Source organism: Pteropus medius, unplaced genomic scaffold, assembly GCF_902729225.1.
Source record: "Pteropus medius unplaced genomic scaffold, Ma_sr-lr_union100, whole genome shotgun sequence".
Classification (NCBI taxonomy): Eukaryota; Metazoa; Chordata; class Mammalia; order Chiroptera; family Pteropodidae; genus Pteropus; species Pteropus medius.
In genome coordinates, this window is record NW_024342470.1 from 5,696,253 (window position 1) to 5,715,537 (window position 19,285).

Below are 19,285 nucleotides of genomic sequence, written 5' to 3' on the forward strand. Positions count from 1 at the left end.
TTAACCAGGAGACAGTTTATTAGCCGGCAGCTGTCCTTGCAAAGGAGCAGCCTCGAAATGCCAAGATACAAGGTTTTTAAGCCCCAAATCCCATTCCTCGTTCTGTCTTAAACACAAAGGTCCATCTTTCTCCTATTCACTACCTGTCAACCCACTGGTCAGGTGTGCAAGCGGGAAGTACAGAAGCAGAAAGCTTGTGTTAGAATGTTATGTTCCTATGGGTGATTGCCTATGTTCCCATGGACAATAGCCAGTGTTCCCATGGGCGATGGCCAAACAGTAATTTTCAGCTTATATACAATTGATTATTTTTCATGCCACGCAAGCAAGCAGGGTTACACAGGCTAAAATTGGCAGTTAGCATATGAGCTCATTGTTACAAGTTTCATGATTAACAGAATGTGGTTAGGGGTTCCAGAAACTAGGCCTAAGTTATAGACTTCCTTTGTCCAGTTTCAGGTTTTAATTATTCTTTAACCCTTTCACATTTCAGCAGGCCATTACAGTAAAAAACGAAAATAGCATGTGGCATTTGTTTTGCAGTGAGCAGATATAGAGACAGCATGCGCCCCGAACAGGGAGAGTGGCGCCGCCAAGCGCCTTCCCCGGGAACTACGCTCAGCGTCTCAGCCTTACGCCGCCAGAGCTTTGCACTGTCTGTGAGCATCTGTGCTTTATCTCGATTTATTTTGTGCATCCATTAGCAAGATGTGTCCTAAAGCAATTGCTTTTTCACTTTATGCCATTTCGGTTTACAAAAGGTTTCATAGGAGGGCTCTGCTTTCAGAGAGCAGGGTAAATATAAAATATATATGTAGCTCTTTTAATGATGAACCCATCATTAGATGGTTATATGGTCTAAAGGCCATACAGCAATGTAAAAAAAATACACATATACTTTTATATCTTTTTTTTACATTGCTATATGATCTTTGTGTTCATAAATGATATATCTAAGATATATTAAATGATAAAGCAAGATATAGAACAGTTTGTATAATCTTTTGTATAATAATCTAAGCTGACATTGTGCAAAGAAATGGTAAGGATAAAGAATGTGAGGTGTGTGTGTGTGTGTGTGTGTGTTTGTAAGCTATGATCTCAGCTATGTGACAAAGACATACATCTATACAAATGAATATACAAATCGATGGCAGCTCCTGGGTAAGGACAGTGGGATTATGGGTCTTTTTGCTTCTCTCTCTCTCTAACTTTCCATAGTATAGTTATGTTATTTTTTACATTTTTAAAGACCTTATTTTAGTATGTAAGGTATATTTTCATCTCGACAGAGTTCTTTCTTGGTCTTTTTCATATGTATTTGCACCTCTATCTTAGAATAATTATGTCCCTTTATCAGTGAAGCTTTCCTCCACACTCTATTTAAAATTGCAACATCCTTCACTATCCAACCCTGGCCTCCCTCTCTCTCTCTCTCTCTCTTGCATTATTTTCTGCAAAAAGCTAATGTTTAGTACACTGTAACAGTTTTTTTGTTTATGGCTGCCTCCTCACTCGGGAGCGAAAGCTCCATGAGGGCAGGGACTAGTGTCCCTTTTGTTCAGGGCTCAGTCTCCAGCACTCAGAGCAGAGCCTGGCACAGAGTAGGGGCGCTGTTGACATTTGCTGGATGAATGAATCCTTACCATTGGCTCCCAGCAACACCTCTAATCGATGGTGTCTGCGGCTACCATACCCTGTCTTTCTCTTCAACCTCTTGCACTGGCTGGAGGGCCATCTTTCCTCTTGGGTCTGGATTTCACTTCTCCTCTTTTCAAGGACCCTTACCCCTGCAAATGCTCCCACTCCCTCCCCCCGCAATAGTAATCTCTCTTTCTGTACTAGATTATACCATTCCACATACAAACTTGCCCTAATGTCACTCATAGTCTATAAAATAATCACATGTCCTTCCTGCTACTGCCAATTTTCTCAACTTCCCACACAGCCAACTCCCCAAAAAGGGCTCTCTGGGCTCCCTGGCTGCATTGCCTCGCTGGCTTGTTTTTCTTAAACCCGCTTCAATCGCATTTTCATAAGTGACCAACAGGGCAGTGGTGGCAGCAGTGAGCAAGTAGCAAGGCTGGCAGCAGTGGAGGCTAAACTTTATTAGTCTATGTGGCCGTGAGCAGGGGTCAGTGGAGGCATCAGGGAGACAGGGTGGGCAGGAGGGGGATAATGGGGGGTAACAAGGGACAGTGAGGACAGTAGGGGACAGTGGAGGAAGTAAGGACATTGGGGATTGCAGAGACAGAAAAGGGGAAAATAGAATCAGCACAGGGGCTCTGAAGAGGCCCTGGGGGAGGTTCCTAGTGTCCTTCTGCCCCCTCTGACTATACCATCTTACACTAGTTGGCTCTTTTCCACCCTCTTTGTCTCTACTCACTCCCCAAGTACTATATCTTGTGGTTTTAACTACCAGCTATATGTTCATGACTTTCAAATTTATATCTCTAGCCTAGACTTCTCTCTTAAACTCCGGCCTCATAGCTTCAGCGACCTACCTGATACCTTCCCTTGGAGTCATCCTTGACACATCTTTGTTTGACACCCCATATCCAAACCGTCAGCAGATCTTGTTGCTTCTTCTTTTAAAATAATGTCTTGTATCCAGCATCTTCTCAGCCCCTCTGTTGCTCTCTCCGGGTTCAGTGTCGCCTGACTGGTCTCCCTGCTTCCCCCTTGCCCTACGACACTTTACTCTTTCGCACCAGTCAGAAGAATCCTCTAAACACATACGTCAGATCATAGCATTCCCGCTCTCCAGCATCCCCGTCCCACAGCACTCACAAGAAGTGCCCCTAACACCCCCTGGGAGGGCGGCAAAGGCCAGAGGCTTCCTCTAACTTGTCGCTAATTAATTTTTTAATTAACTAATCCATTATTTATCCCTTAATCATTCCTGGCATACCTCCCCCAAGCAGGGCCACTGCTGGGGACACAGGGAGGACACTAGTTTCCAGGACTTGACTGGAGCTGTCCTCGGAGGAAGGTGAGGAAGGGGAGACAGGGAAGAGGGGCGAGGGGTGTCAAATGCTGTGCCTTTAAGACCACCAGAAATGGGCAGCGTTGGGGTGCTGCCCTTACAGTTGCCTTACAGGCTCCTTCAGCCAGACCTGGCCCGCCTCATCCTCTCTCCAGGTTCTAGCTTGGCTTCTTTGCAGCCCCAGCCTGTTTGAAAGCAGACAGCCTGCTTAGCATGCTCTCTCCTGTGCAATGTCAGAATCCTGCCTGGCCTGGCCCCTGTTTTACTTCTCTCCTCCAGCGGTGGCACTAACAGCTTTCTAATTGCTGGAGATAGGCTAGGAGGCAGGGAGGAGGGCCTAGGAAGATCAGGTCGTGAGGAGCTGGCAGGATGGGAGAGACAGACAAGCCCCACTGACCTATTCAGCCCCCTGTTTGACTCAGAGGAGAGGCAGGCGTCCGTGAGCATTGTGAGAAACATGATAAAAATCCAGAAAATGAGGTTAAAATCCAGGATTGGCACTTCAGTCACCAAAGGACAATCTAAATCGATGCACATGGCTAACAGAGGCACACAGAAGGGTGGCCCTCTTTCACAGGTCATGGGGTGAAGCCCGTCCGAGAAGCTTTCCACTTGCCAGCGACAGGCAGATGCAGATGGAGGGGCAGTGGGGTGGCCCCAGGTGGCTCTGTCGGGCCCTTCCTCTCGGGCTTCAGAAATGCCAAGCTGTTTCCACAAAACTGTCTCACGGGAAAATTGTTATCTACGAGCATTATGCAATTTTCCCATCAGAATTACAGGCTGTGTTTGAAAAGAAATAAAAATAAATTGCATTTGAAATGCTTCTCTGCAACCACACCATCTTCTTGTGAATGGGCTTCAGATATCTTTTCTGGCTTTGAAGTAGCTGATCAGAAGCAATTTGTGAAGGCGGCGTCTTCCCAGGACACAAGGCGTGCTATGGGCGCTTATAAACAGCCAGCCCAGGTTTCTGGAGTGTCCACCTGAGGCCAACTCAGAACCTGTGCTCTCTGACCACGGTTCGTAAAGTGACCTCTGTGTCCTGTTTCTTCCCTCTCCTTCTACTACCTGGAAGTTCTAGCAGTTTCCTGGCTGGCTCTCTCCTACTGCTTTCCCCATGCCTGCCAGCTCAACGCCTAGGTCTCTTAGTGTCACTTGACACAGCTTTGTCTCTGCCCTAGGCCGGTGGAGTGCTGGTGGATTGAGGCTCAGAAGACACTGGCCCCTTCTTCATTACAGCCTCTCATTCATGTAAAACATATTGGCTGAGCATGTTCCAAGCACAGCTCTGGTCACTGATAGTACAGCCGTGAGCAAGACAGACCCTGTCCTCGTGGAGCCCCTATTCAGCGGGGGCTGAATAAAAAGTAAATAAGCAAAATACACAGTGTACCGGACAGTGACAGATGGATGCTATGGACAAAAGATAATCATGTAAAGTGATGGAGGCATGCTGGGTGGAGGACGGGGCAGAGAATTACTGTTTGAATAATGTGTTCAGCAAAGGCTTCGCTGAGAAGGTGACATTTGAGCAAACGCCTCATATCTTTAAGAACAGCATTCCTGGCACAGGGAACAGCAAATGCTAAGTGTGCCTGGCACGTCTGAGAAAAAGTTAAGACATCTAGGAAGACTGAAACAAAGTGAGCAAAGGAGAGAATAGTAAGAGATGAGGTTAGTGGAGCAGGGAAGATCCTGAAGGGCCTTGGGGGACATGGCAGGGTCCCCACTTGCTGTGAGCTGTGAAGCCATTGGAGGATTTTGACCAGAGGAACGGTGTGGCTGCTGTGTGAAGAAGAGCCTGGTGGAGGTGGGGAAGGAGGCAGAGAGAGCAGCCAGTAAACGATTGAAACAATCTGGGTGGGCGATGATGGTGGCTTGGGCTAGGATGGTGGCAGGGCAAGTGACGAAAAGTAGTTGGCTCCTAAATATATTTTAGAAATGGAGTCGACAGGTTGTGCTGATGGATGTGACGTGTGAGAGAAAGAAGCATCAAGGATGAGGAACGGGAAGGATGTTTTGCCATTGCATGGGAGAGGAAGGAGGAAGGCCAGGATTGCGGAAGGGACTATATGGAGTTTGATTTCAGACACGCTGAGTTTGAGATGCCAGATAGACATCCAGATGGAAATGTTAGATAGTTGATATACAAGTCTGGAATTCAGAGGCAAGGTTGATATAGAAGACTAAACTTTATTAGCCATCGTTGTACATTTACTTAGTATTTTAAGGCATGGGATAAGATGAGATAACCAAGGCGGTGTGGGTAGAAAAAATGACCAAAGGCTTGAACCCAGGGCATTTCAGTGTTTGGACGAAGGTGAAGAGGGGTCAGCACAGAGGACTGACAAGGGATGGCCAATGAGGTGAGAAGAAATTGAAAGACAGGAAGTTCCAGCACAGAGTAGAAAGTGTTTCAAGGCAGAAGGAGTGACCGGCTGTGTCAAGAGCTGCTGAGGGGTCATGGAAACTAAGAGGTAGGCACTGACCACTGGCAGTGGAGAGCTCATTGGTGACCTTGGCCAGAACAGTTTCACAGGAGAAAGGTGAGTCTCAGTTACTTCATCTTAGAAATGGGACCATGCATTTGCTTACCTCGGGACTAGAGTACAGATCACATGAGATCATGGGCAAACTGTAAAGCACTACCGAATACGAGTTATCTGCTTTCATTTATGATCCAATAAACCCAGAGCCTGTTGAAATGATGGGAGGGGCTGTTGGGCCCAATTGGTTTTAAAGATGTTTATAGCTCTATTATTACCTAATAAAATGGCTCGTTTCCTGCTACTCATCCCCAGGACTCTCAGCAAAGGATGACTTTCCACTCTCCTTCAGAGCTGGAAGCCATCAGGATTGATATTTTTTAATGGGTGGTAAGTGGAGATTCTGGGAAAGGGTAGAAGCAAAAAAGTGGAACTAAACAGCGCTCACTGGGGTCCTAAGGCAAAATGCCGTGCGCTGTCCTTCCAGGGGAAACCCGGGGACCCTGCACCTCACAGCAAGGGCTCCTTGGAGAAAACTGTCAGCCAGGGGCAGCCATGCTCTTGCTGAAAACACAAGCAAAACCAGGAGAGGATGAGAGAGAGTTTGAGAGGGAGAATAGACAGGGAAAGTGGAAAGAGCATACGTTTTGGATTCAGACACACCTGTATTGGAATCATGGTTCCTGGGTGGTCTTCCACAAGTCCTGTGACTTCTCTGAACTTCAGTTTCCTCATCTGCAAAATGAGATAATAGTTATCCTCAAAGGTTTTCCTAAGAAACCAGCTGATGGATGCACAGAAATGCATGATGGGCAGCGTGCTTATGTGCATAGGCATGTATCACTGCATGAGCAATTAGTGTCATTGGGTTTCCTCCTTTTTAGAAGTAGACAGTTTCTCTCCAACTCAGAGACCCTGTGCTCCCCCCTCTTCAACAAAACCAGTTCTCAGGACAGCATTAATATCAATGGTATGGTGAACACTGTCTGATAATTCTCTAAGTGTGGCTGCGATATTCAGCAATCAGAGTAGGCTCAGACATGCCTTTAAGAGCAGCAGGGGCACGGGCTAGGAGTGAGGCCTGACCTTTCAAGCGTGCCTGGCCCCCTGCACTGCAGCTTACTCTCCCTCCTAGTCCCCCCTAGTCTCCTAGTCCCCCCACCCTCCTGGTGATGGGTGTGGTCTACAGAGTCAGACTGAGATTTAAACTCTAGTTCTGCCATTGACTGTGTAACTCTTTTGGCTAAATAAATGTGTCTGAGGATTAAAAAGCAGATACCTACCTTGCAAATGTGCCGTAAAGATTAAATAAGATACTATATATAAGGTTATTAGCAAGAGCCTTGCACATAAAAACAGTAGATCACTCTTTCTGTTATTGTTGTTTCTACTCCTTTTAATTATTTTCCCTCTCTGATTATGGATGGCATCCCATTTCTCTTCCTGGGGGGAAGAGGCCAGTTGGCTGGGCTGACTCTGAAACTGCAGATCTGAGGCAGGACATGCTATCGTGGGGGAGGTTAGCCTCCCTGAGCGAAGGGGGCCTTGGGATGATGAACAGGCATGGGTCAAGACTGGAAGATGAAGGCAAAAGGTCAGAATCCAGGAAGGTGCAGGAACAGAGAAGGAGGAGACGAGCAAGACGGGGGAGGTGACAGACTCCGGCCTTTTGCCATGGGCATGGCTGAGCTGCCTGGAGCTGCGTTGGGTGTGGCTCTGGGAGGCATGGGAGGCTCCATGTGGGCTAAGGTTGGTGAGAACGCTAGCCCCCGCCCCAACGCTCCAGACTCACATTCTTATTCTCTCCTCTGCTGAGACTTGGTATCTCCTGATATCAATGTGATTTCTGCCTCCAACCAGCCCCAGGCCTCTTTCCACTCCACACAAACCCTCCTTCCTCTGGATCCGAGCTCAGCCTGTGGCCTATTTGGAGCTATGCGGTTCCTGAAAGCAGTAACTGTGATACCTGAGTATAGCTGTCTTGTCTTCCCAATATGTTTACCAAAAGAACTCATCCCCATGGAGATGGACAAGTGACCTGTAGTTTCTTTTCTTTATTTTCTTTTATTGGCATATCTGTGGAAAAGAGTGAACATCATCCAAATGAGGCATGAACTTCGAATGCCCTGAAATACTTGGTTTGGAAAGGGTCCTATGGAGGATGGATAAGGGCCCTAAGGATTGTTGAAAGATCTTTCCTGTGCCTTAGAGACTTGTTAAAATGGCTTTTCATTTAAGTCTGCAATTTGGATTGCTTACTCTGAATATAAGTCCTTCATTCTTTAGAATGAAAAATGCCTAGTGCCCCAGTGGCCCCATCCAAGGCTCATCCGGCTACATAAACCTCCCATCATTGGTTCCCTGAGCCCCTCAGTTCCTCCGAGACTTTGTGGGTTTGTAGACACAACCGTGGCCTCCACTTTCTGTACTCAAGCAGTACAAATCGATTCTAATATCAGCTTGACCTGAATGTAAGTAAGAATAAAAATAGTAGCTGATAGTTATGCTGATATAAGCACTGTATTAGCACATTGCATGAAATATGTCATTTAGTCCACCTAATAATCCCATGAAGTACATACTCTTTTTAACCCCATTTCACAGATGAGAAAGCTGAGAGTGGTCAAGAGACTTGCCAAAGGGCATAGAGCTAGTCAATGGTGCAACTAGATTTTGAACTCAGGCATGACACTGGAGCTTGGGCTCTCAATCACACTACTTTTCTGCCTGCTGTTTTAGTAAATACTAAAAAGGTTGAGAGAATCCAGTGTGTCAAAAGTTGCGAAGAAGTGGGCGCATATACATTCTCGTTAGAGTATAAATTGGGACAGGTATCTGGAGGACAAATTGGTAGGCCCTACCAAAAATTTAAATTTGCTTCATCTTTTAATCATTGCTAGGAATCTATGACACAGGAACCTTTGGGTTTGTAAATAGAAATACATACACGAATGTTCGTCATAGCACCACTTATGGAAACAATTAAATATGCACCAGTAATCTTGGCTTAAAAAAAAATTAGAGAACATTCATGTGATGGAATTCTACATATATGTCAAAAGAAATGGTGTGGATTTGTGTTTTCAGAAATTTACTAATCAGCCACAGTGCTTGGACACAGGCACGAACAAGCCAGACATTCTCCAGTCCTGTACAGCTTAGGTTCTACCCCAGAATTTTGATACATCAACAAAAATATTTTGCTTTCTAAATAAAATTTTACAGAATGCTCCTTTTTAAAAAAGAATTTTGTCGGGTAACAGGAATGATACCAAACAAGGAACAATAAGCAGTTGATTCTGCAGATGGTGTGGAACCACTCGGTGAAACAAAGCACAGCATTGACAAGCTGTCTAATGCCCGTACACGTGGACCCACCATCCTTGGAGCCTCTGTATGAAAACAAACAGACAGGATTTCATCACTGCATATAAACCCTAATTAAGGGCCCAAACGATTTTTGTTGCGTTATACACTGCAAAAGCAAAATCGACATGTCAGTAGTTGGGACTTGAAAATCGAGATTGTTTGTAATGCAGGTGAATCTGCAAGGCCTGCTAATTCGGTAGCCACCTAAACTCCGTCCACGTTGATTTTTTTCTTTTTAGTAAAGCATTTTTTTCAATGGCAAAACAATTGTCATCAGACAGGATCTCATTTCTTGGATTTCTTTTCTATGAGTCTTGACGTGTCTTACCAGAATTTGAAGATCTCCAACATTCTAAACATCAATGAAAGGAAAGCTATGATGCTATACCTACTGCCATGGAAAGTTTCCCACGATTCATTATCAAAGAAAAGTATGAAAATCATGTTACAGGAGAAGATATTCGGTGTGATGCTATGTTTGTGGGGAAAGCTGTGTCTGATGTGCGCACACCCGTGCAGTCGCGTGTGTGTAGTAAAAGGTCAGGGATGATGCACACCAAACTGTAACATTCTGGAGAAGGAGAAGGAGGCAGAAGGCAGGGTAGATGCTAACGTGGAAAGTGCTCCGCATTTACATCGTGTGCTTCTATGATGCTAAATTTGTCTACATATGCATGTATTATTGTGGAATTAAAAATTAAAAGCATACCAGGAATTAAGAAATTGTCATGGAAATTGTATGGAGCTGCCGAAAGGTTTAGGTAAAGAATGGACATGGTCTGCTTTGCAGCAGTGGGGGTGGGGGGGTGGTTGGGGAAGAGCAAGAAGATACAGGAGACAAGGAGACCGGTGAGGAGATGTAAGGGATGTTAAGGCTGTGAACTCAGTGGGACTTGGGACCTGACCGCTGTGAGGGGGCAGGACGAGGTTTGCCGGTGATGGTCATGTCTGGTGGACGTGCCTCTAACCCAGGCGGGGCCCACTGGAGGAGGAGCAGGGTTCTGGGGTCAGACGAAGAGCTCAGTGTGGGACAGGGAACAGGTCAGATGAGTACAAGAAACCCGGGTCAAGGGAGATGCAGCGCTGGCATTTGGGAGATAGGTTCTGTGTCGCATGTGGCTTCATGGTAGGCAGCTTCTCGCAGTCATCCAACAGATATTTATTAGGAAAGAATGAGGGAGACAGTCTCAACAAATAAAGAAATCTCTCGTGAGAAATGTGAACAGCTTGATTGGGACGTGGAAACGCTCGCCCTGCAGCCATGTGAATGTGAGGTGTCTATGCATCCAAAGATTCTTTCCTCTGGTCAGGAACCCCCAGGGAAGCCTGAGATCAAGAAGAGGCTGTGAGCTTCCCATGGGGGTGGTAGGTGGGGGGTGAAGTCTTCTATGTCTTGTCCCTGTGGACCTCACTTCTGCCCTTCATCTCACTAGGAACATCTGTAGGCTCCCAGGCCAAGCTGGATCTGGCTGAGCTCCCCTCTTTTTGATGGCCTACCATCCAACAACCCCTGCCCTGGGCTGCGGACAAGGTGCTCCAGACCAGGAGGCCTTGAGGCACCTCTAACCTCCTTCCTTCCAGTTTCCTCAGGGCTGTGGAATTTTCTGGGCAAGGTATCCAACTAAGGAGAAGTCCATCAATTCATTCCAAATATGTTCTAGGGACCTACTGCCAGGTATGGCCATAAGGACTGGGGCAGAGCTGCGAGTCTCTGCCCTCCTAGAAATCTGGAACCTGCTCAGTCAGCAACGAAACTCATCCTTCCCCAGCCAGTGACATTCCAGGTTTTCTGTGCATCATGTATGGTGATGTCTGAGCATTTGCTGAGCCCAGGTCAGGGGAGGGGGGCAGATCCAGGACTAGTTGAATCCGCTGTGGGGAACACACCCAGCCAAAGCCAAATTTGGGCTATGGAAGTATGAAGGCTTGCAGAGTATGATACCCCTCACCCTAAATGTGTAATTGAAAATAAGAACCCAGACAAACTTCAAGGTAAAGTTTAGCGAGATCCACAAAGTTCTGATTTCCCCCCACAATGACAATTTCATGCTTTCTTTCAAAATGGTAACTGTCAAATTCTTCCTCAAAAACTTATTTTGGGTCCCCACACTTTAAGGGTGTTCTACACGCTGTCCAAAGCAAAATGGAGCAGAATAACAGGAATGGCACAGCGGTGTGGGCCCCTGGCTTCGTTCTGGCCTCCATAACGAAGGGACCCTGATCCAGGGCATGGGTCTCAACAGCAGAAGTGTCAGCCTTGGGGCTGACACTTGTTGGAGTCAGGTGTTGGGTGCATTTCAGTCTCTACTACAGTATGGCCTGAAGCAGGCCCCAGTCGGTGCCTGGACACAGAGCCCACAACCCTCTGGGCTGGACGCAATATGGAAGTCCGGCCATCCAAAGCAGAGTCCAAGTCAGAGCCTGGATCTAGGGGGAAGGGATGGGCTGAGCTGGAAACCAAAGGTGTGGTTCAATGGACACACCAGGCACACTGGACACTCAGCCCCACCTCCTGGGATTGCCAAGGCTCCAGGGCTTTCCACCCTTGGGTGGAATGGCTCCTACATCTAAGCAGATAGAGCCTCAATATCAGGTAAGTGAGTGGAGGCAGACAGTGTCACCATGTCAAAGCCCTCTCGTTCCCATGAGTCCAGCTTTCCTCACTAAATATCTGTGACTCTTTTTTGCAGAGCGATGAGGTCCTTACCGTCATCAAAGCCAAAGCTCAGTGGCCAGCCTGGCAGCCTCTCAATGTGTAAGTAACAAACAGACCCTGGCCCTGCCCAGGCCCTGTCCCAGCCCAGGCCCCGTCCCAGCCTTGTGCTTGGAAACACCCACATAATGGCCACTGCAAGCCAGCTAGGTCATTAAAGTCAGCAGTACCTCTTAGATGGACAAACAGTCAAGGTGCATGGCCCATGTGTGGAGTATCACAGGTGTGCCTAGCTTCTCGGGAAGGCAGGCTTGGTCTCTCTTTCCCCCTGATGGCTCTAACACTGCAGATGACCGAAGCAGACGTAATGGTTAACTGATATGTGTTCCTATTGTGGCTGAACACACATTTGCCCTCCAAGCACACAGGTGTACTCACTCTAATCAAGTCCACCTCATGGAAAGCCAAGTCTACCCAGATTTCATTCTCAGTCCCCATGTCTTTTCTGTCTACTCTATTTCCTGGAGATTTCAACCAGGAATGCATTTTAGTGACCAGGGGTATGCTGATAGCTACCAAAACTACTACTCCTCCAGGTAAGTATGTTGGTAAATAGATAGATATATGATAGGTAGATAGATGATAGGTAGATAGATGATAGATAGATAGATAGATAGATAGATAGATAGATAGATAGATAGATATTCCATCCATCAATTTCTTGGACGCTTCTCTGTGAATGGCCCACATGGACCTTGAACTCATCATATCCATAATGCAACCCATTGCTAAGTCCTATTGATTTCTTCCTTCTTAGTATCTCACAAATCAGTCTTCACCTGCCATTCTCCTGTCATTAGCTCAAGCCACCATCTTCTCTAACCTAGACTAATTCAATTTTTCCCTCTTCTACGGTCTCCCCCATCAAATCCCTCATTCATTCGTACTGTTAGCAGAGAGATCTTTTAAGACAGATAGATATAGATAGATAAGTAGATAGATAGATAATAGATAGATAGATAGATAGATAGATAGATAGATAGATAGATAGACAGACAAACAGTGTTAATGTAAGAAATGTCCAAACCTGTAGGGAATTTTTATAGTAGTTTATCTGTGCCAAACTGATGACATATGCTAGGGAGAAAGATCTCAAATGCTCCAGAAAATAAGTTTTGCAACTTCTTTTATGTATTTGAAATTAAGGCAGGGACATAAGGAAGATTTTTTGGAGGTGGGAGGAAGCAAGGCAGGGATTAGATTATAGGATAGTTAAAAAGATTATGTGCTTCTTGAGGGCAGTTATGCCTTCGAGGGGTATTACTTCTGACATCTCAAATGTGTATTAACCTAGATGCACAAGATCAATGGACAGGTCTTTTATTAAAAAGAATCCAAAACTGATTCCCTGCCTTAGAATCCTTCCGTGGCTTCCCTTAGTCTCCAGGATCAAGTCTGCACTCGTCGGTTCACCTCGTGAGGCCACAGTGAGCATAACACACCTCAGCCCCTGCCTCCTCTTGCCCAGGGCTCACGTCTTGCTGCTCCCTACTCTGCACCTCACTCCGGCCACCCTGTATCCCATGAAGTTCCTTGAACAAGCCTTGATTTCGTTTATTCTTTGTGGATGCGAATCCTGGAGCAGACGAAGTTCCCAATGAATCACAAGAAAACGGTTTATGAAGAAGGGCTTGGCTAGCCCCTCGGTGGAGCAGTCTGCGTCCACTAACGATGGCATTGCTGAAGACGGCAACCACATGGGGAATGTATGAGATACTGCTCAGTGCAGAATAGGAAACTCAAAATGATAGGAAGGGTAGTACAGGACATTCAAAAAAGGGGAAGACCCCACGGAATGGGGTAGCAGGAGCTGAGCGAGGAGAAGCACCAACATGTGACCAGCTGGGAGCAGGGAAGCTATTCCCAGGCACCTGGTGCCTACCTGTTGAACCATTCGGCAAATTAATGGCTCATTCTCTCCTATGCACCAGCCCTACACACACAGCCTGTACCCTTTGGAAGGCCCAGATGAAGGAGACAGACGGTAGACAGAGTTTTACCACCCTAGGTCCACCCTTTGCACAAGTCCAATTAGCACCATATACACAGAAATCACATAATATAATGTTACCATGGTACCCCTTCACACTCCAAGGGGATAAGTGTTATGATAAGAATATGAATGGCTCTGGGACCCCAGAGAAGGGGCACCAGCCGATCTAGGGCTGGGGAGAGGTCATGAGGTCTTTTTGCAGGAGGCACCAGGGGACTGAGTCTGGAAGGATGCTCCTTGGTGTAGGTGGTCCAGGTGTGGGTGGAACGGAGACTCTGAGTGGAGGCCTAAGGAGAGCAAGAGGGGACAAGGACAGCTGACCAAGGGCAGCCCAGCTGGCTGCGTGGGGGCTTTTACTAGCTTGCCGTGATCTCCAAGCCTTGCTCTGGATCTCAGAACTCTGAGGACGCTGAGACCAGAGTACAGTTAACCCTTGAACAACACAGAGGTCAGGGATGTTGAGCTCACACACAGCCGAAAACTGGTGTGTAACTTTTGACTTCTCTAAAACTTAACTACTAATAACCAACTGTTGACCAGAAGTCTTAGCAGCAATATAAACAGTTGATTAACACATATTTGTAAGCTTTATGTATTGTACACTGTATTCTTACAATAAAGTAAGCTAGAAAAAAGAAAATATTAAGAAAATCATAAGGAAGAATAAATGCTTTTACAGAACTGTATGTAGTTATTGAAAAAAAATTGCATATAAGTGGCCCACGCAGTTCAAACCTGTGTTTTTCAAGGGTCAGCTGTAGTTGAAAATTTGCCCAGCCTTGGAAGTGTCCTTCCCTCCAAAGAGAAGCAACAGAGGTAGAGCCTGCTGCCCTGGGCTCTCTCCTGGTGGGTGGGCATTTGCCTGAGTCATGCCAGTCCCACCAGAAAACACTCATGTGGATTCACAAAGACCTTCAGCCCCCACTGCATAATTAACATTGGTCAGAGAAAAGGTCCACCTTGAATCCTGTGTACTCAGCCTCTCTCTTCAGCTTCTCCCAGTTCCCAGGCTCCCAGAACTTACCCGTGAAGAATTCCTCACCTTTGGTCCTCCAAGCAGGCAGGGGCTTAAGGCCAGGAGAGGGTCGGGGACATTCAGGCCACAGAGTTTGTAGATGCCCATTTTTATACCACTAAGCAAGCTTTATACCATTTTCCCTTAAGGAGTCTGGGTTTAGAAAGATGTAATACAAAGCAAGGTGCTTCAGGAAGGAGAGAGAAAGGGAAGGAGAGAGGAAAGGAAGAAAGACAGAAATCCTTTTACCTTGAGCTCCTACTATGTGCCAGATACCCTACTAGGCACTTACATTCCTTATCCCACTCAATCCTCATACTAACCCCATAACGATCTCCATAGGGATTATGATCCTTATTTACAGATGATGAGACTGAGGCTCATAGGTTGTATGATGGGTCCAACATCAACTTCCAGCTCCATCAATGGAAGAACTAGAATTCCAACAATATCCAGCTGACTCCAGTGCCTACACTTTTCACTACAACAAGTTCCTTCTAATTAACAATTCTTTCATTGTCCATTTTTTAATCAATCAAGACATATATATCTGCCAATCAGACTTCTGATCATCATGAAATTAGCAGTGTGACCACACCAAATTGCCTGACTCCTACCCCAAAACAAAATAAAACAAACTCTTGGCTTTCATTTACTCTGTGTCCCTCCATCAAGAATGACCACAACATTTAATTTCAACAAACATTAATTGGGGATCTCCAAAGGAAAAATACTGTGAAGGTGCCTAGGGATGCAATGATGAGCAGAGTTTCTCATGGAGCTTACAGTTTAGTTGGGGAGAGACATTAGCTAAATGATGACAAATGTGACATGTCTATGACATAAAGACATAAGGTGCCATGAGAGTGTATGTTTTGGGACCCCAACCCAACCTGGGGGTCAGAGAAAACTTCCTCGAGGAAATGGGAATTGAGCTAAGAGTTAAGGAATCAATAGGAGTTAACTAGGTAAAGAAGCAAAGCAAGGGGAGAACATTATAGAAAATCTAGAGAGACCATCATGTGCAAAGGCCCTGAGGAGGAAGCAGAGCATAAACTACTAACGGGTCATGGTATGACCATATCCAGACATTGAAGCTGAGCTTGGTGTGGGGCCAACCCATGCAACATTAAAGATTTTGATTTTTACATTAAGAGTAATGGGAAATCATTGAAAGGTTTTAAGCAAGATGACGACGTGATCAGACTTAGATTAAAACAACAACGGTAACAATACTGTGGCTCCATTATGAAAAGGATAAGAGTAGTTGAGGTGAGACCAGTGAGAAGGCTGTTGCATGAGGGAGAATTGATAGTGACTTTGGCTGGGGTGGTGGCAGAGATGGAGAGCTGCAGAGATCTGAGAAATGGGTAGGAGTAAAAACCGACAGGCTGCAGCGATAGGTTGGATAAGAAGGATGAGAGAGGCAAAGATGCCAAGATGTGTAATTAATGAGCTGGTAGGACCTCTCAGAAGATTTGGAACATCAGATGAAGTTCAATGGGAAAAATCGTGAGTTCAGGTCTGGATGGGATATGTTGGAGATGCCTTCAAGATAACCAGTTGGAGGTGTTAGGTATACAGTTAACTAGAAAGCTCTGACCTCGAGAGAATTCTGCACTGAGTCATTAAGGAGTGGGAGACAATCAACGACAAGGCTGTGGATGAGAGAGGGCCTGAGAATAAGTCGAGGGCCTAGGACTGAGTCCAAAGGAGCCCAACATTTAATGCTGAGGAGGGTTTTGCCTGCAAAGGAAATAGAAAAGGAATAACAAAGAAATTGAGGAAGGAAGCTTGGTATCGGGGAAGCCAAACGAAGTAAGCATTCAAGGAGAGAGTGGTCAGCCTGTGTCCAGTGCAGCTGAGAAATCAAGTAAGATTAGAGCTGCAAAATGCCTGTTGGATTTATCAACATGAAGATCTATCTGTGACCTTATTGAGACACCTTTCTGCTGAGTGATGGAGGAGAGAGGTGAACAGCCTGCACAGGGTGAAATGTGAACAGAAAGTGCGGTCGTGGAGTCAGTGGGTACAGACAACTGTTCCTTGAAGTTTGCTGCTGTGAAAGAAGAGACTAGGCCGTAGCTCCAAGCGGATGAAAGAGTCGATGAACCTTTTCTTTTTTCTTTTTTTAAGATGGGAGAGACTTTCTGAAAAATCAAAAAAAATATTTGGGGACTCCTTCCCACCCTTCACTCATCCCTCCGACTCCCTAAGACCTCAGTGGAATTAGTTGATGGCAAATGTTCAGACCCCCCAAACACCCAAACCCTCTCCACTCAGCGCTACCAGCCTGTTAAATGAAAGTTATTTTCCTTTGATATTCCCATACCCTATTTTCCCCTTCCCTCTTCCAAATCTCATTAGGAAGTCAAATTAGGAAGCTGCCATGCAGCCAAGTTTTGTTTTGCAGGCGCAGCCCTGCCCCTCCTCACAGAGCCTGCTCAATTGAGGTTAATGGGATTCTGCCCTCCTTCGGGCCAGTGGAAGGCCAGGGTGACCTACTTTGTGGGGTCCTGCCGGTGGAAACTGACTTGTTTTTCAATGATCGTCATCTTTATCCACAGGACTGCTTTCAAAGGACAGCCATGAACGAACAAATTAGCTGCAGACTTGTTTAGCTCAATAAATCAAGCTGTGGCTCCGACAGCCCAGGGTGCAGGTAGAGACAGGAAAGAGATTCTGAACAAATCCCACATCCTCCATTAGTTCCTCTGATGCCTGAGTAGAAAATGCCCGGTTTTCCTGAAAATCGATTCTGAATTTCCACCACCCAGTTCCTCCGGTTTAGTCTGAATGCTAGGAATTACTGGAACTTTTTAAAAGAATTTTTATTCCCTTTCTTATAATGAGTCCTATAAGGACTGTAGTCCCCTTAATTATCCCCAGCTACTCTGTTTAATTAACATTTGATTAGACAATGGCCTGTGTTTTCCAGGCAGATGAGTGGTAGGTGAACTGGAGACAGGGTCACCCTCTCCAGAAATCCTGCCTCTGGCGGGCGGGTTCCCCGTAATCACCCAAGCAACGGTTCCCGGAAAGGTCAGAGACGTCTTTCTCTCAAATTGGGGCTGAAGGTACAGGGCTCTCTCTGCCTCCTGTATCACATGCCCAGATCCATCGATGTCCTTAGGATTGTAAAGGAAAATTGGCCTTGGACTAGAGGATCTTATCGGCTAGATGGACCCGGAGCCCTAGATGCCTCCAGGTTATAAACAGTTTTCCCAGTCAGGGAACCTCACCGAAACCTTCTTCCACCCACACAGGACTTCAGCCTAGTGCATGCCTAGTGCATGGTTTGAACGCCCTCTCGTGGCCATATTGCGTTTCTGCAACTTCGAAAGCTCTATTGAGGAGCCCTGAGAGACAGAACTCAACATTTAAATGACCTGAGTTACCAGGGACCGGAGTTACCAGGGACTTGAGTCACCAGTAACCCGAGTCTCGCTGGTGTGGATCTGTAATTTAGAACGGGATAGTAAATCTCTAGAAGGACCATAAAAATCCTTTATTGACTCTTTTGAGGTATTTTTGGAAGTTTTGCTTAGAAAAATGAATGAGAAAAAAATTAACATTTCCCAAGTCCTATTATGTGTGACGATAAGCAAGTTCCTCACAAAAAGCCACGGGAGTAGGTAGGATGATGGGCCCATTTTGCAGACGTAGTAACTGCAAAGAGAGGTGGAGTCAAAGACCCTGTCACATAGCTAATAAGTAGCTAAACCAAGATTCAAATCTAACTGTCTCTTCTAGTGTCCTGTGTTCTTTCTACACACCAGCTGCCTCTCTGAAAATACAAAGACAAAACATTTCTTCGTGTCATCACTTGGCCTTCATTTTTTCTGGTGTGAATTGTCTGTTCATAACTTTATTGAGATTGTAAAATTTTTTTAGATTAGCTCTGTATATGCCGTAGATAATAACATTTGTCATTCACACTAGAGGGACGTCTTTTTGCAAACATGCCATGTTTTCTCTCTAATTTAATACTGTCGTTTTCATTATACAGATGTTTTTAGTCGATGTGTAATTCAATTTGTTACCTTTGTGATTGCTTTGATTGTTTCAAAGCTGAGAAAAATAACATTTCTGTAACAGATTAGAAAACTTGACTTCTTTCCTTTGATCTGGTTGTTTTATATTTAACTAGATTTTTTTTGGGGGGGGAGTGTATGATATTAGATGTGAAGCCCATATTTCTTAATTGCAATTAAAAACCCAACCCCACTTATTGCATAATATTTCTCTAATTTTGTATAAATCCTTATGTAAAGTTTCTGGGACCTCCACTCTGTGCCACTGATTTATATTTCTTTCTTATCTTGACTATTACATCATTTTAATTATCATGCTTTATAATATATTCTATTATATGGTATAGCCAGATAAACTCTCTTTGCTAAAAAACTGATTAAAATTTAAATTCCAGATAGAAAAACGAAACCAAGTTAACAAAATACCGTATATGAGGAAATATGGCATATAAGAAAGCATGATGAATACGATTTTTTTTTATGGGTTGGACAAATTAAAGAAATCCAATCATATCTAGCATTTCCTAAATTAAATTCACATATATTCTTATTCATTTCATTATTTTAAATAGCATTTTTATTACAGAAGTAATAAATACTTTGAGCTGATTTTTAAATTACATTTGAAGGTCAAAGGAAGTACAAGAGCTGCATATTCATTTCCTAGATTAAATCATTTATTTCAACAA

At 45.2% G+C, this 19,285-nt stretch overlaps 1 protein-coding gene across 1 annotated transcript in view; it reads left to right on the forward strand.

The window, feature by feature from the left end:
* The window catches only part of SPON1 (spondin 1), a 231,992-nt gene that overhangs the window by 195,509 nt on the left and 17,198 nt on the right, over positions 1 to 19,285 (forward strand). The window contains exon 7 of the mRNA XM_039863655.1: positions 11,532 to 11,596. Within this exon, the coding sequence (XP_039719589.1) occupies positions 11,532 to 11,596 (65 nt within the window). The remainder of the gene's footprint in view (positions 1 to 11,531; positions 11,597 to 19,285) is intronic.